The sequence below is a fragment of the Nannobrachium achirus genome (assembly GCF_963921795.1).
Source record: "Nannobrachium achirus genome assembly, chromosome: 7".
Classification (NCBI taxonomy): Eukaryota; Metazoa; Chordata; class Actinopteri; order Myctophiformes; family Myctophidae; genus Nannobrachium; species Nannobrachium achirus.
The window spans coordinates 45661292-45689022 of record NC_137816.1 but is presented as its reverse complement, the minus strand read 5'-3'; the positions used below and the strand labels follow the sequence as shown (position 1 = coordinate 45689022).

The 27731-nt window shown below is 41.7% G+C and overlaps 1 protein-coding gene across 1 annotated transcript; it reads left to right on the top strand.

Moving 5' to 3' along the window:
- The first annotated feature begins 1963 nt into the window (after window positions 1-1963).
- zdhhc13 (zDHHC palmitoyltransferase 13) lies at window positions 1964-27342 on the top strand. The gene is made up of 17 exons (XM_080729732.1): window positions 1964-2051; window positions 4049-4269; window positions 6539-6661; window positions 10724-10801; window positions 12052-12196; window positions 14123-14187; window positions 14956-15118; window positions 16186-16311; window positions 16440-16573; window positions 16926-17028; window positions 17290-17412; window positions 18028-18090; window positions 18911-19004; window positions 20929-21012; window positions 22033-22190; window positions 24140-24237; window positions 24541-27342. The coding sequence occupies exons 1-17, from the start codon at window positions 2028-2030 to the stop codon at window positions 24677-24679; spliced, it is 1941 nt and encodes a 646-aa protein (XP_080585858.1). The 5' UTR covers window positions 1964-2027; the 3' UTR covers window positions 24680-27342.
- Window positions 27343-27731: the final 389 nt, after the last annotated feature.

Here is a 27731-nt window from a genome sequence, read left to right as displayed (position 1 = left end):
CTGTACTGAAATATAGGCCTATGTGTGTGTAGGCCTACATACAAAACAAAATGAAAAAATCATGCATGATCACAAGAAATACTATACATGAAGTAGCCTGTATATAGCCTAGTAATGCAGTATAGAAAGGAAAATACAGCAACTTGGCTTTGAATAGGCTAAGTTGAGCGGTTGAAGATGGATGGATGGATGGATGGATGGATGGAGGAGTAGTTGTGTTCAAAGTTTTGATATGTTGACACTCTTGACAGTGAGTAGTGTAAAATGTATATTTATTTTAGGGTAAAACAGTGGTTGTTGGGGTTTAATAAGTGGTTGCTAAGCTCTAATATGCAGTTGATATGGTCTAATATGTTGTTCCTAGGGTAAACCAGGTGGGTGCTCGGGTAAAATGGTGGTTATAGGGTCTAATAGGCGGTATAGATATTATAGATATAATAGGTGGTTGCTATCAGGGCAGGAATTTCATGTTGAAAGATCACTTTCAACCCAGAGTCAAAACCAACAAAGGGTCAAACTCTTTTTTCTGCTATACCACCAAAATGTGGAAAGCCTTACCGAAGGTCATAAAGGAGTGTGGATCACTAGCATCCTTTAAAATTGCCCTGAAAAACCACTTACAGGCAGCAGCCGTTCGCAACTGGTAAAAAAACTAACCTAGCCCAACCCTACCCTCCCCTGCCCCTTCTTTATATATACTGTTTGTTTAGACTTACTGTTTTCTTTTTGTTTTTCTTATCTACTGCATAGTACTGTGTTCTATTTGTCTGTCATTCAATGTTATATGAGACACTTCAATGGTTTCCAGTGGAAATAAGCTTAGTCTTTTCATGGATCTCCTTTTAGACCTTGTACCAGTGAACTGTACCGTCATGAAACTGTACCTTTTCCTATGCAAACTTCTAATAAAGTCTTCAATCAATCAATCAATCAATCAATCAATCAATCAATCAAAAGCCATGAAGGCCATTGCCCCTCTGTTTGGCCTTGTGCCCCTCCAAAACATGGCATTCCCTGCATGAGGCCACAGTGGCCTTAATGCCCCAGCTAACTGTACCACTTTCTCCTTCTTTCTCAGTCATTCTTGTCAATATGTATACAGTAAACATGTTTCTTTCTTGTCATGTATTGTAGACACAGTGTCTTTTGTTGAGATTCTGAAATCTCAACTCCCCGAGTCCGGGAGTCCCCATCTTTAAACCATGGGGACTTTGGCTGAGCATGGATCAGATTGTAAATACCATCATTTATCTATTTCACTGCAGATTAGGTTATCATCCCTAACACTGATGGCCTTCCTGCCCTGGCATTTGGCCTTTGTGCCCTCAAAAAATGGACAACACCAAAGGCCAAGTGGCCTTGGCCCTAAAATGAAGACATTCCAGGCCAATATGTTGTTGCTATAGGGTCTAATAAGCAGTTGCTAGACTCCACTGTATCTAAATGCCATTTCCCCCATTCAAATGAACAGGGATTTTTTTTTATCAATTAAAATTAATAATTGTGTTGACTGACATTCGGTGATGTCAAACCATTAAAATGAAAAAGAAGCCAAGATTATGAAAAGACAATTGCTGGACCAATTTACTTGAAAATTAGGCCTATAGATAACAGTGTGAAAAGTAATGATGTATAGACCTAAATGTTGAAATGAAAAGTCACAAACCTGCTATGGTCATTCAGGACTATGTCTTTATGTGTTTCTGGTAATAATAGTATTGTCTTCTCATTTGGTATGTCCACCATGGCAAAAAAGTAGAAAAAAATACAAAATTGTCCACCACAAGCCAGCACGGCAATGACCCCTGCTGGTGATGTGAGGACAGCGCACCCAACCCCTCAGCCAGGGAGCCAGGTGGGCGAGGTTAGCCAGCATGAGGCTTCGTCTTGTGGGCGGAGCCATAACGGGACTGACGTAGAAGACCCCAACCCAATCGACCAATCAAGTCGTGCGCTAAATATCCAGGAAGTAAAAAGTGAAGAGGAAGGAACTTTTCCTTTCCTCCCTTCACAACAACAGAACAAAAATGGACTGGAATCAAGATAGCGATGTAAGTTGGCTTTATTATGGTGACCTTTATCACCCCTTTGATCTCATTGTAACCTTTACTGTGTTTTAATGAAACCCCAGCTGTCAAGAGAGTACATATTCTTGTTGTGTGATGCTATCATGTGTTGACAGGTTGTTAGCAGTGATGTTAGCTTGATCGCTGTGATGATCAATGCAAGATCAATGCAACGTAGCTGTTTATTTTTTAGACACATCGACACTGACAGAGCCATTGTTTACTTACCGGTAATCTATACGCTTAAATGTGCGTGATTAGACACGTTTCTTACAATGCTACTACGTTGCGGAGTTCCCCCGAGTCAGGTTATCATTATCGTGTAATAATAAAATGCATCTGTGATGATAAGGTTGTGCCAGCTGCTGGCGAGCTGTTGCGGAAACTCTCCTCCATGTGCTATTTGAACATGAAAAGATGCTCCTTTTATCCGTTTCGCTTTCGTTATTCCATCTCTGTCACTATGCAGTGCTTCTGCTATTACCAACGGTTTCATTCAGGACAGGTGGCTGTAGTGCAGCCTGCGTTTAGAAACAGTGGTCTGAGAGTTGACGTTCAGGCTCAGCTCCTTGTGTTTACCAAGGGTGGATTCATGTGCAGTGGTTCTCAAAGTGGATTCCAGTGACTTTGTGTTTTTCTTAATGGGGTTCTAAATTGAGTCACAAGTCTGTAACTCTTTTACAATTCTGTAGTATACAGAATTACAGATGGAACTAACGGGTCCATTTGGTTCCATTTGTATGCTGTCAGAGTTAAGGGGAGACCTTGAAATTAGCAAGTTTGAGAAACACTGTCATAGAAACAGGCCCAGCCCAGGTGCATTTGTTTGCCTTCCCGTATGTTCTCAAACAGCACAATGCTTTGGACACATGAAGTGTCTGTGTTGTGATTCAGTTTCAGTGAGTTGCTAAATGAAACCCTGTCGAACATGTCACTCAAACAGCGTAGGCTACTGCATGACATTGTCATTGATTGGATGGTGACTCTGACCAACTAGATTATATAGAGCTATGCAGAGCCAACTTAATCTTATAAGCTGGACAATATTGTATTATTGTCCCTCAGAGCTACTGCTGTACATTATACTGTAAACCTAGCCTAACCTTACCCTCTGACCCTTCTATTGTTCTATTGCGTAGTGCTGTGTTTTATCTGTCTGTCATTCAATGTTAGTTGAGCATTTAATAAAGGATCTCAATGTAAATAAGTTGTGGCTTTCCTGAGCTTTTTAGTTGACCTTGTACCTGTGAACTGTACTGTCATGAAACTGTACCTTTTCCTATGCAAACTTCTAATAAATACTTCAATCAATCAATAGTCATAGTATGAGAATTGACAGGTCATGTTCGTGAGCTCAATATTATCTGATCTATTATCAGATAGTTCCTGGCTGCACATTTTAAAAGCCAGCTCTTCATTTGTAAGTCCAACAAGGACCTCAATTCAAATAGGCCATAGTGCTTTCTTGGGTTTACTCCTTTTAGTAGACATTTAATAGAACTGTACTTCCTGTGCTTTTTTTGCGAACTGTTAATAAAGTATTCAATCAATCAATTAATCAAGAACCCCCATAATTTGACAGTATTTCATGGTTATCCATTCCAGATAGTAGTCTTGTGTAGCCAGACAACTATTCCACAATCCTTGAATGCTATATAGAGTCTGGAACTAAACCTCCTGAAATCTGAGGCAAATGGCATTTCTGTATATATTTTAAAATATAAGCTGCAATATATATGCTTAGATGATTTTCATTTATATTAATATAAATGTGTGTGACTGTAAAAACATTATCGAGCTTGCCGGATACTCATGATCAGAACTTCTGTCTCCCAGACTGGATGACGGAAGCATTTGCAAATTGTAGGAGGCAACTCTGGCCACGCGAGACTAACCAGATATACTACTCACTTCCTTGTTCATCTTTCCAAATGGAGTGTACACAATTTGTCAGTTTTCTGCTTGCTTGTGTCCCACTACAGTGTCAGAGCCACTTGGATGACGATTGCCAACACGGACACGGCGGTCATTCACACAGTCATGGACCCAGAGTTCCGGGATATGGCGGGATGGTGCACGGGTTCATGCCTGCTTTCCACGGACAGTTTGGCAGAAACACAGATCAGACAATGGACAGTCAGCCGTCGAAGAAACGCTCGCACATGGATGACAGCAGCAGTTGGGACATCGTCAAGGCAACACAGTAGGTTAAGTTAGGCCAGTGGTTTTCAACCAGTGGTCCGGGGACCACCAGTGGTCCTTGAGGGGGTTCCAAGTGGTCCCCAGCTAAATGATGGAGAGTTGGTAACCAAATGGACCCTTATAGCTCTTTAACTCTTGAGAGTCTAAAATAAACCCATTTCGTTTCATTTTACGCTCAAGAGTTAAAATATTAGTTAAAATTCTGCACTCAATTAAACAATGTAGAAGAATTGTTGTTTTGATCAACGTTTGCCTGTTATCTCTCCTATGGCACCACATCAATACGGCATGGAGTCGTGGACAAAATCTTATCCAATGATAAGAAAATATTCATACGTTTTGGGTCTGAGAGGCTAAATCTCATCAAACGGTGGTCCGTGGCTCAAATGCTGAATAAATGCAAATGGGACTTGATATGAAAAGGGTTGAAAACCATTGAATTAGGCAATGGGTCCTTTTATGCTAAATCAAAAGAATGATGAAAATGATTGTTTGGATTGGATAACATTTTGCATAGAGTCCTGTTTGAAAGTTTGCCATGACAACATGGACTGGACTGTAGAATGATGAATGATAAATACAGCCTATTAAATGATCAAACTTACATTAGAGGTGCAAATGAGAATGTAGACAGGCACTCAAAAACGATAGCAGGAAGGAGCAGATATATTTAAAAAGCCTCTATTGTTGACTGCCTACTGCTACATTTTATCTATGACGCTGAATAGCTCATTTGCTTCATCACATCCACATTTAACAACCAGTATCATAACGTAACAAATATTTAGATAAACGTCAACATCAGTCCCTGCTACAGTAGACCTAATTTAACCTAAGTAAGTTTAATTGGCCAAACAGAGCTGGATGTACATTTTTACTCAATCCATAGTATTTCCACACATCTGATTTAACTTGTGCTGTGCATGACACTGAACCTTCAGCCATGATAACGTTGCAACGTAGTGTGGGAAGCATAGTTTCTGTTCTGTGCCAGCTAGCCTAGAGCTTGCCTACTACATCTGGTAATGTACACACACACGCACACGCGCGCGCACACACACACGCGCACGCACACGCACACGCACACGCACACACACACACACCGAGGCCGGTTCCATATCCGCTGATTAGACCAGATATGCAACCTGGCAAATCAAATTGATTCCAGTGTATGACGGAGGATATTGACGACTGACGAAGATTTGTGATAATTTTAATTCCCTGAAATACAATTATTGTGAGTTTTCTTTTTTTTATTATATCATTGTAAAGGGCTTTGGAAAGTGCATACGAATGGAGATCATTTACCATGAAAAGAACACAGAGTGAGACTAAAATAATTGTCAACGCCCATAAGTTGTACCTCAAGTTATCGTGCAGTAGTGTAGAGCAAAGGTCACTGTTAGATCTAAATCTGACTTCTTATCTCTGCAGTTAATCATGTCTTTTGTCAGGATAGCTAAGCATGTGTTTACACGGAGTGTATTTTACATGCCTGGGATTTTTAACCACCTGAAATTCTACTACTACTCTATCATGACTGACGGTTTCGGTCTCAAGAGTCAAATAGATTTTGGTTTTGGTTTTTAGAAAATTGGACTGGATTTTGAGAGCTCAGCAGGTTGTTTGAGAGCTCAGCAGGTTATTTTTGTGTTTGTGCTAGAGAGTCGTCGAGCTTTGCCCCTCCACTGCAGTAACATTCAATAATTAATCATTATAAACCTGATCAATGTAGCATGCATCCATCTATTTGCTGTGCTATTCATAGTTTACTTGCCTGTAAAACCAATGATGTTGTTAGGAGGCTCGATATACTAGGACCTAACAGACCATATCAGTAGACTTGAGCAGTACATGTATACAGTACATAATACAATGAACATGTGTATATATAGAGCACTGGAGATGTGTCTTATTCTTTCTATTTGCAACTTTAACATAACTAATCTAAATAAATAATATTCTATTTTGAATGGAGCGAGTGTCATGCCACTTGCGCCATTATATTTGGATTATGTTTAAGTGAAGGCGGTGCCTGCACTCTGGATGTTTCAGTGCAAATATTGGTAGCTCCTATCTGATTATGGTACAATACAAATATTCGTATCTACCTTCCTTGTGCAATTAATTTCTATATCTGCTTCTAGTTCCCTCCATTGTGGCTCTAGCTATGTCCTACTAGTCCTGGCTGCTGAAATATCATTTCCCTCTAGGGAATAAACAGGCTAAAATTCTAGCTAATACTTTATCTTTTCCCTTATTCTTTGAAGGTTTGGCATCCTGGACCGGTGTAAAGAGTTGGTGGATGCTGGATATGATGTAAGACAGCCTGACAAAGAGAATGTATCACTTCTGCACTGGGCAGCCATCAACAACCGCTCTGAGCTGGTCAAGTAAGCATTGGAAACTATGTCTGCATGTTATTGACATATACGCATGCACGCGCACACATGCACACACGCACGCAAACGCTTTCCTAGACAGCTCATCCCCTTGGAGCCACGAAAAGTTACCTTCCTTACATAAAGATGAGGAAACCCATTTTAGATGTTGGACACAGAGATACTGAATCCTTCAGATGTTCAACCAAGCAACCCTCTCTCATGGACATTAGTTCCATGAAATGCATGCGAAGACAACAAAGTTGTTCAATTTGGAAATCAAAATGCAAAGACAATTGAAACACAAAATGCAGCCTAGTAAGACGCCTCAGGGCGACATGGGACCTCGCCCTTTATCGGACCAGTTACCCATATATGGAGACCACTGCATGATAGTCAACAATGTTATGTCAAAACATGCCCATATATGGGCATTACCAAATATGGGCATTCCCAGATATGTCCTTAATATTGATGACATTGGGACAGGGTAAAAAAGGGGTATAAAAGCATAACACGTATGTTAATTAGTAAAGCCAAGCAGGGCATTGGCGAGTTAGGGCCTGGGTTTGATGCCTGGAGATCTCCATATATGGGCATAAGGGCTAACAGGGCATCATCTGGGAATGCCCAGTTAGGGCCGGGGATTGATGACATGATCAGAAATCTCCATATATGGGCATAAAAGGGATTTTGTTTCTGGGAATGCCCATATACCGTATATTTGATTTAATCCTTTATTAATTGCGACCGTAAGGTCGCAGTTTAGTATGAAAACCTCCACCGGCCGTCCGTCGGTCACACGTGCGGTCGACCGCACGTCACACGTGCGGTCGACGTGTGATGAGGTCACGATGAGTCATCTATGCCCAAATATAGATTTCTAGGTCAGATGGCCCATAGAGTTTGTGATGTCAAACCTAGCAACCCAATATAAACAAACCTGATGTCAGACCTGAAGTATCCTTTTATACCCATATATGGAGATACAGAGATCTCCATATATGGGCATATTAGAAAGCCCATATATGGGCACATACGGATGACATCAGGGATATCCATATATGGGCATAAAAGGGACAAGGGCTTACAGTTAAGAGATCTCCATATATGGGCATATCAGAAAGCCCATATATGTTCATATACTGATGACATCAGGAATATCCATATATGGGCATAAAAGGGACAAGGACTTACAGTTAAGAGATCTCCATATATGGGCATAAAGGGACAAGGACTGTTACAGTAGATATAGAGATGTCCATATATGGGCATAAATGAACAAGGACTGACAAACACTGAGATCTCCATATAACCTATGGGAATATAAGGGACGAGGACTGTCAGCTTGTAGACCTATTTTCTAAATATTGTTGTACATTAAAAACTTGAAATGGGTCGTTCTGCATAGTACTTGGGATTTGTTGATGTAAATGTTCACATAGAGTGTAATAATTGGTAAAACAAACTTTTGGCCTATTTGTGGAGATAAGCGACCAACGGTCGCTTATCTCCCGATTAGGGAGTCTTACTGGTAATAATATGTGGCAATCTGGATGTCATCAGTCTGATGTCATATTACTGACGTCATACAGTGACCTGGACTCCATATTTGGGTATGCCTGACACGGAAATCCATATATGTGCTTTTATGCCCATATATGGAGATGTCTGTATCTGTTTGCCCGTGCTTCTTTTATGCCCATTTATGGAGTTGTCAGGCATGCCCAAATATAGAGTCCAGGCATTCTCCATATCTTGGGATTTGCGGGTGTATTTTTAAGCGGTGCTAACCGCTCCTACATCTGGCTTTGTCTGTACTAGAGGTTTGTGACTCGTGTCAGGGCAACCACACTTGCCAGAATTGCATCTTTCTAGTTCTTCTCTCCTCCAGTTAGTTGCATCAGGCGTATCCCATTATTCTCCTCTAGTTCTTCTCTCCTCCAGTTACGGTAGTTGTATCAGGCGTATTTAGTTATTCTTTCCTCCAGTTAGTTGTATCAAGCCGATCCCATTATTCTCCTCTTTGAGGTGCAGTAGAGTGCCATGGAGCAAGCCATGGACAATGCATCCAAAACTGTGACAACACCAATCACAGATAGAGTCCAAACCTCGTACTCATCGATCAGTTTCACTGCTTCGGGGCCCAGGAGGTCGCTCAACACCCCCGGGACCCTCAGGACGACCGCCGCTGCGACCACCTGTGCCAGGATGGCCATCAGTGCTGTGACGAAGAACAGGAGCCACAGACACCTGCTGTCTGTGAGGGCTGCCACGCAGCCCAGGATGCCCATGAGGACCAGGACCGGCCCGGAGGCCATCAGCAGGTAGCTTAGGCCCGGGACGGAGGATGACACCTTCATCACGACACCCCCACCCAGGACTGCAGCACCTACCACGAAGAGCATGCCACTGAAGACAAACATGAAGAATCTGAGGAGGAACTTCAAACATTCCATCTTGGTTCTGCTTGCTTTCTTTACTGTTGCTATTTAAACACTTTGAGGGTGTAGAATCTATCTGTCTATCTGACGCTATCTACACAGCTTTTATAGTATTTTGCTTTTGTCATCGTGATGATGTCACGATGAGTCACAAGTGAAGTCCAAATATGGAGTCCATATTGTGTCAACAGTGGTAACCATGACAACGTGGACTCACTCTGACATGCTGAGTAACCATGGCAGTCTGATGACCTAGACACCATATTTGGGTATGCCTGACACGGAAATCCATATGCTTTTATGCCCATATATGGAGATGTCTGTATCTGTTTGCCTGTGCCACTTTTATGCCCATATATGGAGTTGTCAGAAATGTCAGGCATGCCCATATATGGAGTTGTCAGGCCAGTCATGATGTCCGTTCTATGAAGTGATATTTATGACATCTGGATTCGCCATATCTGGGGATTTGTGGCTTTATTTTTAAGCTTTGTGTATACTAGAAGCTGAAGGGCGGCCCAGCGTCTAGTCGGCGACCTGGCCAACTCGGAACAATGTAAATAGGGAATGAATGCCCCGCCCTTTAATGCAAACCCCATTATACCTGTTTTCATAGGACCCGTTTTGACCATCTGTCTGCCTGTGTCCATTTATGCCCATATATGGAGATATCTGTATCTGTCTGTCTGTCTGTCGGCGTCCATTTTATGTCCATATATGGAGATCACTGCAGTTATAGTTCTGGGTCCATTTTATGCCCATATATGGAGATATGTGTCTATCTGCGTCCATTTTATGCCCATATATGGAGTATCTGTCTGTGCCTCCAACTGTGTTGCAGACACAGTGCCGGTTCCCCCTTTAATGCAAACCTCATTATACCTGTTGTCATAGGACCTGTTTTGAACATCTGTTTGCCTGTGTCCATTTATGCCCATATATGGAGATATCTGTATCTGTCTGTCTGCGTCCATTTTATGCCCATATATGGAGATCTTTGACCATCTGTTTGCCTCTGTCCATTTATGTCCATATATGGAGATATCTGTATCTGTCTGTCTGCAATCCATTTTATGCCCATATATGGGGGCATTCATTTTATGCCCATATATGGAGAACGCGCGTGCCCGTGGGACGAACGCCCATATATGGAGAACGCGCGTGCCCGTGGGACGAACGGTTCTCGAGATACGCGGATTACATACATACATACACACTCACAGAGATTTTTTGTTGACTCATGTGGCGTACGTGATGTCAGAGCCTTTTATGAAGTGATGTCACAATGAGTCAGAGCTTTCGCCGATTTCCTCCGGAACAGCCTGATGTCAACAATCAACCCCGCATAAGGAGATTCCGAACGTTTCGCGCCGGTTCGGGAAAACCGCGCGTCGGGTCGGGTCGAGACCCGGCACTGCACTCCGTGCCGCGGCGGGGAACGCGCGTGCCGAATCTGAAGCCGGTGGGACGAACGGTTCTCGAGATACGCGGATTACAGACACACAGACAGACAGACAGACAGACAGACACACACGCAGAGACTTCTCGCATTTATAGATAGATTAGAGGTTTGCGCCAGCTTCCCCCGTTTTATAGTAAGAAGTAACCTGTCCTAACCTATCTCTTCCAGGTATTACATGTCTATGGGAGCAGTCATTGACCAGCTGGGTGGAGACTTGAAATCTACTCCTCTGCATTGGGCTATAAGGTGACTATGACAATATAAATACATGTATTTTTAGGTTCATGCAGTTTTAAGGATACACAACACTGATCACCGATTTAGTTTTGTCCTCAGGATTGGCTTAAAAACAAGTAGCAGTAGTTTCATTCTTTTGTCTGGGGTGATGGTGGAGGCTGATGGGAACAGCCGTGGTGGTGTCCAGCTAGCCTTCATTCCTGTGACAAAAACTGAACTTTGTTGTTTACACTTTAAGATTTATTTTCCGGAGGAATGAATGACTTTATCAACTGAAGAATTACAAATATAAAGTTGGCTTGGAAAATGTACACTGTAGCTGGTTACGCTATCTGTCTGTCTTAGCATAATTACATGCAAAACTGCATATCTTTTGTTTCAGGCAACTCGGACATGTTTGTTCGCTTAGGGGCATCTTTCATCACCATTGATTGATTGATTAAATACTTTGTCAGAAATGTAAACATCATGAAATTTAAAAATTAAGGATTAAACTAAAAGTATTACACAAAACAGTCGTGGGGACTTATTTCCATTGTGGTCCTATCTATCTGTATTATCAACGTAGCATAAAGACAATTTACACAATAGCATTGTACATGCATGTCATCAACAAATAACAACACTCTGGGCCCTATTTTGCCTTACCCCTTATCCCTAATATCTTTTGCCATTTTTTACTATTTTGAAAAACATGTTTTTTATTATTTCAAATGGCTGATCTACAAGCTCACAACGTGTCGATGTAGATCAGCTATTTGAAGTTTTTTTTTAAATGTTTTTCAAAATTGTAAAAAAAAAAGCAAAGAAGTTTCGGGGTAAGGCAATATAGCTCTATATGTACAGTACACAGGAGATGGGACATTTACATTTACTTCCTCTTGTGGTGTCCTAGATGTTTTTTTTTTTTCAGTCCAGTTTAGAAAGAAACCAGGGTTTCATATCCTTTAATGGATGGTGGCACTGGCAGAGGAGTAGTAGTAGTAGTAGTAGTAGTTGTAGTAGTAGTATTAGTACAGGGTTCCCACGGTCATGAAATTCCTGGAAATGTTTTGAAATTAGAACAATATTTTTCCAGTACTGGAAAAGTTTTGGAATTGATCAAGGGTCCTGGAAGGTCCTGGAAAAAATAGGTATGCATTGTCTTTGGGTATTCTGGAAAAGTTTTGGAAATGAATTGGTAAAGATGTGTGGGAACCCTGGTAATAGTAGTAGTAGAATTGAAGAGGAGATGATGTTGACTTATGTTTCCTGTGCAGGCAAGGTCATCTGCCCATTGTCATCCAGTTGTTGAGGTATGGAGCAGACCCCTGCATAGCAGATGGAGAAGGCTACAGAGGTCTCCACCTGGCCATCTTGTTCCAGCACATGGCCATAGCAGCGTATCTCATGGCTAAAGGCCAGGTCGGTCGTCTCCTCACTGTGCTTTTACACTGATTTCCTATTGTGCCTTTTCTTTATGTCTTGTGCTTCCACGAAGGGACATTGCATTTTGATTTGTATTCTATGCTGTACGCCATGGTTCCCCAATTAGTTTTCCCCAAGGGCCGAATTATGTCTCGGGTACCAAGCCGAGGGCCACAACATTGCAGGGGGCGACGGTGGCGTTCCCACTACTCCAGCGACAGTTTTCGTCGTTGTCGGGTGAAAATCTTGTATGTCCAAAACCGTTCGTTTTGAATTTATCATTATAAAAATGATTTAAACTAGTGAAAACAGCCGATCTACAAGCACACAACTGTAGATCTGCTGTTTTCACTACTTTTGTGCGACGGCCTTGTATGATTTGCGAAAGAACGTACAAATTTGGAGATACGAGGTTTCCACCCGACAACGACGATATACTAGTGTTGTTGCTGCTCTTATACCACCATTATTACTGGGGTTGGTGGGCAGTAGCGCGGGAAGGGGGGGGCTACAGGGGCTAGAGCCCCCCCTGGTAGCTGGTCAGCCCCCCCTGAGCCCCCTCCAGTCGCATGAGCAGACTCAGCGCCGTTACCGAGTTATAGAATAGTAAATCTTCGTCCCCCCGACTTTCGGCACCTCCGTGCGGTCCAAGAAGATACAACCAAGCGCTCCCTACCTCCTTGCCCAACCCTGGCCCCCACCGTTGTGCTTAGGTTGCTAGGGAAACGGCAGATCTACCCGGAAGCAGTCTAGGTTTAAATCACAACGCGCGCGGTGCAGGAGTAAACACAGAAACATGATTACTTTATGGTGGACTGTGTGTTTTGCTTCATTAATTTGCAACACATCACTTTAATACCAATGGATTATTGCATGACATCATGGACAGTTCATTCGCTATCAAGGATAAAGTGAGGTTTTAACAAGGTAAGAAGATTGACTTTATAATGTGCTCTCTCTCTCTCTCTTTATCTCTCCCTTATTTGCAAAACTGTCTGGTCTGCCGGCGTGCAAACCCTAACCCTTTTCTGATGTGGGCTTTGTGCTGTCGTTTATTATTCTGCATGGCTGGGGGTTTTATATTTTTGAAACACACTGTTGGTGAAACAGAGCAGGGCATTGTAGTGTGTGTGTGTGTGTGTGTGTGTGTGTGTGTGTGTGTGTGTGTGTGTGTGTGTGTGTGTTGCCTGTCTGTCTGTCTGTGGCTCCTTGCTATACCATTGCGTGGGGGGAAATCACCGACCGAAACCGTAATAAAAGTCCCCCAAAACCGCTATAGAAATCACCCAAATCCGCCAAAAAACTGCAAAATTTTCGCGGCCGCGCGCGCACTGACACGCACGCACCAAGCCCCCAGAACCCTGGGGGCGCTTTGAAGCAAAAAGTACATGGTGGCCGTTTGAGGTACTGCAGTTGGGGCGACTATTCAAACAGTTCAGTTGAGGCAGATAGCCCCCCGCTACCCCCGCCTCCCCGTTTCTCGCTCCCCGACCGTCGCGATTGGCTCAGAAGCCAAATAGTCGCCCCACTACGTCACGTTTCAGAGGCGTTTCAAACGCGGAAGTACGCTTCATGCGCTGGGTGAGCAACTCAATGCAAGTGGACGGGCGGGGATATCAGTTGCCCTCTCTATTCTTATTATAACTCTATGGCACGCACGCGCCTGCCAGACAGTAGCCCCCCGCGGGCTGCAAATGGCCCGCGGGCCGCCTATTGGGGAACCCTGCTGTAAGTGCTTGTTACCATGTTGAATGTGTATGTGAAAACAAGAAATCACATTACCTTTTCCGCCGTATGATGCTTACTGTAACTCACGTTCAGTATTTAAATCACAATTATAGTATTTTCCTGTGCTGCCTGTGATTTTTATTTATTTATTTTATAGTTATTTTTGTCCTGATTATTCTCTTTTTGTGTTTCCAGGAAGTTGATGCCCCTGATTGTAATGGTCAGACCCCGTTGATGTTAGCAGCTCAGAAGATTATTGGGTAAAGCTCTGTGCTTTCTAAAGAGAAAGGAAAAAAGTTGTTTGAAAAACTGGATTTCTGTTTACATTTAGCCTGGAGCGGTGGTCACATAAATGATGTTTCCCTTTACATTAGACCCAGATCTGCAGGTTTTCTTAGTTATGTGTTTAACTGCTAGCAATGCTGCTGCGTGTAACAAGGAAGTAAACTCAGGAGAAAGTGTCCACAGACAAACGTGTTGTCCTGCCCCCAGAAAATACATATCCGGTTCCGCTTTCGGCACGGAAGAACTAGCTTTAGGTTACTTAGTAACCCCAGAGCGGCGATCCGATTTTGGCGGTTAAACACCGGGCGAAAAGAAGCGGCTAGTGCCTCTATGTGTATCAGAGGAGACATGTCTATCTACAACACCATCCCCACAAAAAAAAAATCGGGATTTAACAATGACTAAATTGAAGGGGAAATGGAAAAATAAACAAATAAATCTATAGGAAAATATGATATAGGATAAATGCAGGAACGGTGCAGTTCATCGATGATAAAGTGGTGTAAAGAAGCGCCACAGGGAACAAAGTATTGTGATCAGTTGGGTGGTGCACACCCGCCATTTACCCATTCTCCCCTCATGTGTCTCTAGTCTAAACAAATACAGAAAAGCCTTCAAATCTTTGTTTAAATTGTCATTCTGCCATTCAGACTTATTCTTTTATTATAACGCTATATCATATGGCAGTTGTGTTCCATTTAAAAACAAATAAAACTAATGTTACCGTACATTGTTTACCGCAGGCCGGAGCCCACTAACTTCCTGATTAAGAACAATGCTTCAGTGAACGCTCTGGACAAAGTGAACAGGAACACTCCGCTGCATTGCGCCGTGCTGGCAGGAAACGTAGACGCAGCTCACCTGCTGCTGGAGGCAGGAGCCAGCGTGGACACAGAAAATGTCAACGTGAGCCTCCTCAACACACGCATACATAACAAGATAGAGTTTGATAATAATTATCAAACTCTTTCAAATAGCACCAATTATCAAAATGCTTCAAATGGCACCAATTATTGTTGCCATTTGAAGATCTTTGATAATTGGTGCTATTTGAAATCATGACGGTGTCTCGGAAACCTTGGATGTTTTCTTTTTATGTTTTTAAATAAATGAATGCCCTATTTTATTACTTTGTTGTACAATATGACTGTGCAAAAAGAAAAGAATAGACGAACCATTGCGTTTTAGAATGGCTATTTTCACTATTTTAGAAATAAAAAAGCCTAAAGAAAATGCCCAAAATAGGGATGCCAGGTTGAAAGTGGTTTTGTCTGTATGTGGGTTCTATAAATATTTAACCAGTAATAAGTAGAGCTTGTGGCTGAATAATAGCTACACTGGATCCATTGGAGCACATGTTCTTCTTTTTTCCATTTCCTGAAATGTAATAAGTATATTGGACGTAAGTCCAAGGTTTCCATGCGACAATGACACAATACTTTCTAATGCAAGGGTCTTCAACAGGGGTCCGGGACCCCTAGGGGTTCCTCAGAGTTACTACAGGGGGGCTGCCAAATCTTTGTGTGATAGGATCATGTTTTTACATTAATCACTTGAACATTATTTAGCATCCCTATTCTTAGTGGAACATTAGCCAAAAAATACAACGCCTCACAACGCCTCGCACTGCAAGGCGTTGTGAGCTTGTAGATCGGCAATTTTTTTGGCACAGAGGTTTTGTGTAGAGGGAAAAGAAGTCTGCTTGACTAGTAGTGGTTCAAGTGGTTAAATATATGAAAATACACATTAATCCAACCTACACAGATGATAGTGCTGTCAAACAAGTCTAAGCTGTATAAGAAATCCATCAGCATTTTAAATCTGCAACACAATTTTATACAATATGTATCGGGGGTCCTTGCTTCATCTCTCTCTCAGCTAAGGGGTCCTTGGCCTGAAAACGTGAAGACCCCTGTTCTAATGTATTCAAGTTGTGTGGTGTTTGATGGCTGTATTGTATGGCTTGTCCACAGGGTCATACCCCCATCGACCTGGCCCACCAGGTACACAGCCCGCTGCTCATCCACATGCTCAACCACGTTAAGCAGGAGAGGATCCGCTCCAACTCCCGCTGCCTGCGGCTTGTCAACAAGTACAAGGTGTGGAAAACCGCCAGCGCACACAACACTCGCCTGCATTGAAGACATCAAAATGTAATGTGGGTCTGTCTTAAAAAAACGATGACCTATGTTCATATCTTAACGCCTTCTTCTGTTTCTGTCTGCAGGTGTTTCTGCAGTTCTCGTTCTGCGTTGCTATGTTCGGGAGTGTGGGCGCTATAGTTGACATGAACTCTGAGTCCTGGCTGCTGAAAGGGGTCCTGCTAGCCTGTGTGTGCGGAGTGGTCAATCTGGCCTCGAGGTGAGGATGTAATTACTGCTGCTCGTGTTCTTCTTGAGTGACCATTCTCTGTTTCAATCAGAAAAGAAAATTGCTAAATAAACAATTGATTTGCATCGATATACAGTAGAAATAGATATCTACAGGGTCCAAACTATATTTACAAATGTGTTTGTCATGTTTCAATGCTACTCTGTGTTCAACAGTGTCGTCATGAGTGACTCATAACACTGACAAAGACATGTTAGCTTAGCTTGTTGTGATTTGTGTTGACCCATACATCTGAGAAGTATCAGATATTTCCTCCTTCCGCCCGGTGTGCAGTATAAATTATAAACTTTTGTTGATATCAACCTTTTTTGCATTTGAACAGGAATTTGCCGAGCCCAGCCTTCCGATCTCTTATCCCGGCTACTGCTCTCATGGCTACAGTCTTCTGGATGCTGGTGACCTGGTTCCTCTGGTTCCTACCTGATATCCTTCAGCTACACCTTGATGAGAGCTTTGTTTTAGTTGCACTTTAAAAGATTAGAACAGTGGTTCCCAAACTTTCTAGCTTTCAACGCCCCAAAAATAAGTTAGACGTTTGCCCGGGACCCAAACTAGTGAAAATAGCAGATCTATAAAAGCACAACCCTAATCTGGGGATTAGAAGGTTAGATGGTCAGCTCAAACCTTAATTTTTCATTTTTAACATGACCTTTAACATGCCAAACTCCTTAACGGCTCCTCCACATGGCCTCAGTGCAACCGTACAGGTCCTGTTCACACTCAATGCCACTGCTCTCCTCTACTATTATCTCCGTGCCTTCTGGACAGACCCAGGAGTTGTCAAGGCAACCGAAGAAGAGAAAAAAATGGTAAGAGCAGTATACAATTTCTAAATTTTATTATGCTTTATTACACTAGTACATAATTTCTTGGACTTGGCCAATAAACGTGTCAAATATGTTGCCCCGCAAGATTCAGTTCTTGGTCTGATTCTTTTCTGTGTGTATATGCTTCCTGTGGGGCACATTTTCAGAAAGTCTGCATAAACTGTATACTGTAAACTTCCACTGTTGTGTGGATGATAACCTACGTCCAATCGTCCATATTACTGCCTAAAATAAAATCTCCATTTATTGATGCAAAATTGTGAGTGACAGGTTGCAATTAAATGTGCATCCTACTTCATCACAAGGTGATGACAAATGTTGAAGCACCTTTGTCCGATAGCTAAAGAGAACTCATACTGCAGCCAGTGCTCCTTTAAAAAATAGTTTGTTGTACAATGCTGATTATTTGCAATTCATGGGTTGCATTTGTAGTCCTACACCAGCCATTTTGAGGACCAACACAGGTGTTTTGATTAATGTAGAACATTGGTTCTATGCCAATCAGACAAATTGAACACCTGTGTTGGTCCTCAATATAGCTGGTTTAGGACTACAAATGCCACCCATCAATACTGATTCATGTGATTGTTCTCTCAGAATGTGTTGATGCTGGCTGAAGCTGGTTGTCTGGACCCCAGGATTTTCTGCACATCTTGCATGGTAAGGCAAAACATCACATTCACTTTAATTACTGTATGTGCTGTGCAAGAATGGATAGGATATATCTGTCATAAAAAGTAAGTGTAAAATAACCAGGTGGTTGTTTGCAGCAGGCTTTTATTTATTTTGGCACCGGCCTGCACCAGGCCATTATTTGGTTGCAGTTCGCCACATTGGTGTCAAGAAGTGGGATTATTAACCCAACGCCATGGAAAGGATTGAAGAAGAAATCAGAGAGATTGAAATTTTGCTGGCACATCTAAGATTTAAACAGAAAGAAAATGCTCGACAGAAAGAATATGCCAGACAAAACTACACTCCCAGTGGAGCCTATCTAATGCGTCCCGAGGGCGCTAGTGCTCCAAGAACATTCAACACAGGAACCACGACGGGAGCCACCACCATGAAATATCGGCTGCTGGAGAAACAGTATTGCCGGCCAGTATCAACCTCGCGCCCGTGGCGGGAGGGGCCGTGTATGGAAATTAACGGGAGGCTGAATAAACGGCCCCTGCGTTTACACGAACCCGGGCTTTTATTTGAACAAGGTGTCTAATATGCAAAATGGTGTCAGACCCCCGGTGGCTATTTGCGATAGGGCTACTATTGGAAATATATGTGCCTTTAGACAAAAATTTAGATGAAATTATAAATTGAAATTTAGCCCTGTACTTAAAGTTGTAGTTGAAAAGTGTAACTTTCCATTGTAATTATTTTAATTAAATACTCAACAATGTAGAAGACAACGTTTTTTTTTACTTTTATCTAGCACTACCCTACCCCATATACCACTTAACATGTTTGTGTCGTCCTGTCACAGTTGAAGAAACCCATGAGAACCAATCACTGTTTCACGTGCGACACATGTGTGGCAAAACAGGACCATCACTCTATATGGATCAACGGCTGCATCGGTGAGATGGTCTGAATGTGTGTGTGGTTTGTGGCAGGATCAGAGTACAGTACACTATGTTTACCTTGTCAGATTCTGCAATCATGCCATAGACTCCTGTAGAATCTCTCTTTCCCCATGGGCCTGACATCTCCACGTCAATCAATCAATATGTAAATGACCTAACCCCTGACAAACAAACAATTATAATGGAAACATTACACACATAAGAGATGACATTATAAATGAATTACTTTAAACCTGAATGCTTTGGTATATAGTAATTGCGACCGTAGGTCGCATCTTACTACAGAAAGCTGCTCGAGGTGTCCGTGCGTCCGTCAGTCAGTCACACCTCACACGTCACACTTTTGGCCTGCTCATATCTCGGCCACCGTTGGCCCGATCCATGCCAAAATTTCCACACAAACTCCTTGCCTGCCAAACTACAACCTCCAAGGACCCCCGGAGTTCCAGGGACCCCCAGGTCCCTGGGGGACCCCCAGGTGTAAAAAAAATACCAAATGTGCAAAAATGACCAAATGACCACCCCAACGGAGCTGCTCACGGGGAATTCCTGGGGACCACCCACTCCTGGTGCTCCAGAACGGATGCAAAAGTGGTGGCGCCCCCAGTGGAGGACCCCCTGCCACTGCAGCTCACATAAAATGCCGTAACTCAGGCTAGGAGCGTCCGGGAGAGCCGGGGCCAGTACCTATTCGTCCGCCAAGGCAACGCGGACAGCCCACCCCTCATTTCTCACATGGCCCTCTTCTAGCGCCACCTACAGGCCGATTTTTAAAACACATTTTTGGCCACTGCTCCTACAGTTTTGGCCCGAAAATCACTACACAGTATGTCTACACTCATGTCATCAACATGGATCAGGAAGTTTATGGAATAAAAAATGTTTGCCCTATTTGTGGAGATAAGTGACCTACGGTCGCTTATCTCCCGATTAGGGAGTCTTACTGGTTATTAAGTAAATCAGTAATGTGGCAGTGCTTCAGCCATGTTTATGTGCACCTAGGCAGTGCTCACTGGAGAGCATGACGTTCTATATTATAATTATCATACATTTTACATACATCTTTCCATTGTGGGGCGATGTAAGACGCCAAAACGCTGGTCTTTCGACATGATTTAAGATTGTTCCCAACACTCATAATTGGGCCCGGTGGTTGTGGCAAAATCGGGTTGAATTTGTGTAATCTGATCCCGGTTTAAGAGTAAATTGGAAGTAGTAGTGCAGGGTTTGGTAGTCTGGCTAAATGAAGACAGATTAACGGCACAATACCAGTAGAAATACAATAAACTAAAGTATACCAGTTGGAATAGTGGAATACTGTAACAGTCAGCAATAGTAGACAGCAGTGATGCTGAAGTAGTGATGTGCTTGAGCGATAGTCAGTTAGTCCAGTGGCTCTCAACATTATCAGGCCGCGACCCCCAAAATAATCATATTTTAACTGGGGACCCCCCTACCCTACGAGCACTAAGAGTTGAGGCATAACATTTTGTATAACACGGTTCCATTGTGAAAATAGACGATCTACGGCTATTTTCACAATTCCTGCCTCTAATATTTGACAATTTGGCCAATGTTTAATTTGTCATTTTAGAGGTAATAAAAAGGCCTTAAATTGTCACTTCAGAAATGTGCAGATACCCTCTAAATTCATGTTGGTTTGATTACTGTTGAGAGAGAAAACAATGTTGCACATTAAGTTAATCATCTGGGGACCCCCCAAATCATTTGGGCCCCCCCCCCCCTTTGGGTCCCGACCCACAGATTGAGAACCACTGAATTAGTCAACTGTCAATTTGACCTCCGTAAAGACACAACCCACTGCATAGATTAGATAACACAATATTCCTGAACCTAAATTGTGTCCTGCAATTGACAACTTGTCGTCTCTAACCAATGTTCCTGTATCTGCTGCCAGGTGCAAGGAATCATCACTTCTTCGTTCTTTTTCTGTTGTTCCTGCTGACGATGGGATCATGGATGTTCTATGGCTGTATCGTGTGTGAGTGATCTAAAATCACTATCCTCTATAAATGCACATTGTCCATTTATATATCGCGTAATATTGCTATTTTCACACACTCTTTATTTACTCTCAGTGAGTTGTGATACTTTTACTTGTTGTTATCCATGAATCACATTACGAATTTCGTTTTTTTAATTTTTATGCATAAAGTAGGGATGGGACGATATGAAAATGTCATATCACGATTTTTGTGAAAAAAGAAATCGCGATTTACGATATTATCGCTTTGATCAAAATCCATTATCCTGGGGCAGAACATTTGCCAAAAAATTGCAGATCTGTTGTGAGCTTGTAGATTGGATATTTTTGGTGGAAAAAAAGACAGTATCAAGTACGTATATTATAAGTACCTTTTACCAATTATAGAGGGTTTAACTCTTTCAATGCCACCTTTTCACCACTAGAGGTCGCCCAATGGCCATAGAATGCTACATAGTCAAGTGCTGGTATATGCACAATCCCTGGAGCCATGACTTGCCTGAACACTTTCCTTTGTGCATGTACAGGAAGAGGATGAAGTTAGCTTGAAGTTAGCTATTGGCTACCAAGCATTTTAGAAGCCCTATTTTCGGCAATTTAGCCATGATTAAACCTTGCACACCTCATGCATGGAATATGGATATGCATGGAACAGAGAAAATGAGCTCTAAAGATCCTGGATTGCATTGGAGTGGATGGTAAATATCGGCGGTGCGACGCTCTCGCGGGCCGTGTAAACAGATGACGTAAAAAAAAAAATATATATATATATATATTTTTTTTTAAGCCGAACTAGTTCGGGATCGGCACTGTAAGAGTTAAGTGGTACAGGATATCCAGCTCGGCAAATAAAAAGTGAATTGATCCCAGTGCATGACGGAGGACGACTCACGATACGATTATCGTGAGTGTTTTTTTTATCACCATAAACGATAATATCGCTTATCGTCCCATTCTTAGTGTAAAGGATTATTATTCTAGTGTTTCCAGTGTAAAAATGCTGTGGTGTTCTTTCAGACTGGAGGAACCACTGCCCCATGCATTATGAGGAGCAGGGGCTGTGGGGTGTCCTGTCAGCTGTGGTCAACTGCTCTCCCTGGGTGCTCAGCATCTTCTGCCTGGCCTTCTATCACGCCTCCTGGTCCTCCATATTACTGCTGATGCAGCTTTACCAGGTGTGTGTGCATGTCACATTGATGTATGCTGTTACTTCACAGATGCTTGAGGCTAATTTTGAGAGTGCTATTTAGATAAAGTAGGTTTGATGTCTATGCTATGCTCCTAGTTCCTTTGGGTCCACCCTAATTTACAGTACAGACTACAGAATAAGACAGAATGAAGCCATAATAAGAAATGATGAGTTTGTAATTAGAAATAATAATGTTTTCATTAGACACAGTTATACCTTAACGTAATTACTCCTACATTAAGTTCTAATCATTTAACACGGATCTTCTCAGGGTGCGCAACCTCTTTCATACTGTGTGCCCTCTGCATTATAGGATGTAAAGAGCCTTCCCTTCCGGGTATGGGAACAAAAACAATAATGTGTGCGTGATAGAATACTTGCTTTTAGCCATCTGACAGTATTTCCTGATAAAATACAATTACAGTAAAGAAACAGAAATAAAACTAATGTTACTGTAAACATTGTGTACCACATGCCAGAGCCACTGCCGGTTTGCCGAGGGGTAAATGGCGCGACATGTCACTCCCATGATCTCTCCATGTTTATCATCTCTCTCTGTTTTAAATCTCAAATAAAGGCTCAGAAAAGGCAAACAAACAACAAGTTAGAAGCAGGGCACACAACTGTGCCACCAACGCCACCAAACGCCAATCAGAACCGACTCTAGATGAATGGATGCAAGGATATTGGGTGAAACTGCTACCTGTTGACGAGGAAGTCACTGGTTTGATGTCATGACAATAATAAGAGCAGTAGTGTAAAGTAACCAAGTACATTTACTTAAAAACCCACTGAAATGGCTATTTTGGGCATTTTATTTTGAAGCTTTAGTCTGAAACGCAAGCCTGTGTGTTTCTGAACCAATCAGAAGGGACTAGCCCTTCAGGCGATGGAACGTAAAATCTGAGTCATGTGAAGCCTAATGTTTTGTTTGTAGCCATCATTAGCAAGGCAGAGAGAGACAACCAGGTTGCATCTTGTATAGTCTCGCGTGGCCAGACTGTTGCCTCCGCGATTTGGTCAAATGCTCCCGGCATACAGTCTGGCAGACGGAAATAGAAACGATGAGTGCGAGATAAAGCGGAAGTGAAGCCCCCACGTCACTTCCGTTTCAGTCTCACATCACACACATTTATCATTATATAAATAAAAATCATATAAGCATGTTTAGCTTGCTGCTTAGCAGAAATGACATTTTAAAATATATTTTATTGAACGGTAATGCCCGTTTCCGATACTCGCCGTTAGGGAGCTGCTGTTCCAGACTCTATATAGCATTCAGAGATTGTGGAATAGTTGTCTGGCTACGCGAGACTACATCTTGTACATAATGTTTGTTACCAAGTTGCTTATTATTCTAATCTATAATGTTTACAGATAAATTACAAATAATTAAGAATGGGCTATTTAGGGACTTTTTATATGAAAATACACAAACATTGTTTATTTTCAATTTTTTGGGCATCTAGTGTTAGGAATGCCTATATGATTACCACGGATAAGCTCTAAAAGTGTGAAAAACATATTCTTCATTTCACAAGGTCTTTAAGTACTGTACTTAATCAATTAGATTAGATTAAAAACAATCCAAAATCGGATCGCCGATCCGCAGGGCCCAAGTGCCCCAAAGATAGTGTTTCCGGTTTGCTCACAAAGCATTGCGACGCATTGTGAGCTTGTAGGATTTTTATACATTTTATTTATTGGAAAACTTGGAGAGAAAAAAATTACATTCTGTATAACGAGTGCTCTCTATTTTTGGTACTTTTAGTACATATTGATGCCAGTACTTTTACTCAAGTACATTTTGAATTCCGGACTTTTACTTGCAACTGAGTATTTCTATATTGGAGTATTGATACTTTTACTTAAGTAAAAAATGTGAGTACTTTTCCCACCACTGAATAACAGTAAGGTGTTTCTCTCTTTGAACAGATTGCTTTCCTGGGTCTTACAACAGCAGAGAGAATAACCCTGAAGCACCACCAGAGAAAACAACCCCAAGCCATCTCTCTGAGACAAAACCCCTACAAGTGAGTAACGCTTGTTTATAACAAGGCATATTACTTTATGTACCCTGTACTTGGCAATATAGTGTTTTCTGATTGTAATCATCTTTCTAATGATATGCTTTTTGGAAGGAATCAGTGCCTGAACCAGTTAATGTCCCAATATGATTTGCTCATGACACATGACCTCATTCTTCCCAGTTATTCCCTGCTGTCCTGTTCAATAGAGTAGAGTAGTAGATACCCCTGAAATATTATTTAAAACATCCCCATGGGGTGGGGGCTTTCCTTTATATTTAACCACAATGTCCTTTTCTTCCTGTGTAGCTTGGGTGTAGTTCGAAATCTGGCAGCCTTCTTCCAGCTGCGTTGCTGCGGCCTGTTCAAGCCAGCCATCATCGACTGGACACAGCAGTTCCCACTCGGCCGAGACCAACACACTTTTGGGCCCCCCGACCTGGTCTGATCCGTCCCCCGTCCCCGTCCCTCTCAGGGATGTGGATCCATGGTTCTGGACCAAAACGGACAGGGCTTATTAATATTTATTTGGTGAATCTTTGACTGCACGTGAAGGGAGACCACTATAAAAGAGGGGAAATCGACTCGAAGCAATGTGCTCAAAGCAACAAGTTGGTTTCTTGAAAATGCTGCTGCCTTGATACTTGACTATAAACGAGCAAATGGGAGGTCAGTGACGTGCTAATTTGGGTAAAGCTGAATCAATGTTTTTTTGTTCTTGTTTTTGAAGGCTTCAATTGTACATGATGTTTGTATAATCCTTTTTTATAAACACTTCTGCCTATTTTTTATCACATGAAACAATCTTTAAGATGTATTTTATGGGTTTTGTAAAAAAAAAAGAAAGAAGAGGCATGTTTAATAATGAATGACCACTAGTAAGATGATATTGACATCTTGTGCCTGTCTTTTAAACCGCCTTTCTTTAGACACAGTGCATGCCGTCTCTGTGGAGCAGGTTTTATAACAAATGTCCAGTTTTGTGAGACAATTCTTACAAGGAGGAAGAGCAACTCAAATCAAAGGGTGATTGTTATTTAACAGCTCTTGGCTGGTGATCCCATGGTCAGTGAAACATTAATTTGATTGGAGAACCACTGTTAAAGTGTGTCAGAGAAAGATCCACATTTTCTACATTCCAATTTCAACACACAAGGATGCTCTCTTTTCATTAGCCTTAATTACCCTGAAAAGAGAATTGGTAACAAGTTGATGTGTGCTGTTTTTCACTTATAGGTTATTTTGGCACATTATGGTACATGAACGGTGCTTACTCTGCTTTCTTGAAAACGTAGCAAGACGTTAATTAAATTGGTACTGTATGCTGCTATTTGATTAGCAAGATGGCTGCAGCTTAGTGTTTTTTGCCCTGAGATGCCTCGGGTAGAAACCTTCTCTTAGGGAGAGTGTTTCTTTGCAGGTCTTTCAGTCCGAGTGTATCAAAAAGGCAACTGGGTTAACTGGGTTAAGCACTGTTGGTCCAACCAGTTTAACATTCACCAGGTTAACATTCACCAGCTTCGGCAGGTTAGCATTTCACCCGGTTGGCATTCATCAGCATTTTTTTTTTTTTTTTTTTTTTTTTTTTTTTTTCATTTTACTAGGGTTAGGGCTAGGTTTAGATGTATCTCTATCACGATTTCCGGCACCTCCGCTCAGCCAATCGCAAGCTTCCGCTGCCTTAACCCAGTTGCTTTTTTGTTACACTAGGACTGAAAGACCTGCAAAAAGCTGAGGCTGCTACAAGTTCCAATTCCTTTGTTAGGATTGGCAGACCCTAATTCCAACCTAGTCCCTAACATATATATATATATAAAGATAGGGCAACAGATACTTTTGAATGCTGGAAATTCAACTTGTGTGGAAAGGATAGTACCGATGTTATAATGTGGCCTTCTCTTGAACAATGAATATGTTATATTGATTTTTGATATCCACGTTTGATCAGCTAAATCCGCCTTGACTCCAACATTTCCCATAATCCAGAAAATATATTTTATTTTATTTATATTCTTTTGTTAAGGCTCTGACGTCCGTATTGGAAGTCGTTTTTATCTGCCGGATACCTTGGTGCTTGACCGCACCACTCAATACTGTACAGTGTACAGGGACACTTACATCATCAATATACATTCACTTTTATATTAACCATAGAAAGGTTTCCATATAGCTAAGCTGGTTTTGAATGCTAAACATTTACAATATATATTCATAAGACAATATACCATCCACAGTTAATACAACTAGCAGGTTCCTCCACTTGTGATGTCATTGTGCAGTTCCATTCTATGTAGTAGTTCAACGTTTTCATGATATGATTATGTAAAAAGCAACTAATGTTGGTTAGATATGACATATTATGTAAATATATGAAGTTGTCCGTTATCTGTTGCCCTACCTTTAAACATCTCTGACTTAAATCTAAGCAAAGTTATGGATGGCCTTTGTGGTGTTGGTAATTGGACACAGAAATATTATGTGAACGGCCTTCCAAGTTGGATAAGTGAAGCTTGGAAGTATGAAAAATGTATAGTTCACATGTTGCCCATAGGTGACATAAATGTAACTTCTTGTTAACTTGGTATAGCCTAGGTTTGTTGGAAAACACATTTCTACCAATTCACATACTGTAATCAGTTTTCTGTTCATTTCATTATCCAGCTAAAACTGTTTGCAGCTTTAGCAAGATGCCTTTTGAAAGCAAAGCATAGCCGCAAAATCAGCTTTTTGGCCAGCTCCATTTATCTTCTCCGGACACTAGACAAGTCAGAAGAATTATGTCACTAATTTGCAAAGTCGGACCTTCCTGCGGACCACGTGAACGCAGCATATGTTCTGCCAGACTAAATTCAATTCAACTGAGGAGGCTGGTACACCAGACCACTTGAGGAGGCTGGTACACCAGACCACTTGAGTGCTCAGTAGTGAATCTGCTTGGTGTATGGAATCACTAGTGGGTGCAATTTGTTATGTACAAGAACTTAATAATAAAAACAATTGTATAGTGCTGTGTAGGTAGTGGTTGTTTTTGTCCAATATAAACCACAACACAGAAGGTTGTGCTATGAGGTCCGTGCACTGGATACAGAAATCAATAAATGCAAGATATGTTTTTGCTCTTTTGTGTATTTGTATGACTCTTATTTTCATGGAAGAATGTGCAAGCTTGAAAATAAAGGTTCTTGTAAATCTTTACACCATGTTAATTTCAATTATAAATTAGAAAGGTGCAATTCTGAGAAGTTGCAAGTGTGGTTGCATATTTATATTACCGGTATGTGTTGTGATGTAGAGAGAGAGAATGTGTGTGTCTGTGTGTGTGTGTGTGAGTGAGTGAGAGAGAGAGAGGAAACTGGTAACCCTTTGCCAAACACTTGTAATCAATATTCAATTAACATATGCTGTCAGAGTTCCACATGACCACATGGAACCCACACAATAACTGGGATTATGTCCCAGTGGTTTAGTGTATGAAACTTTTTACCAATGTGTATGGTAGT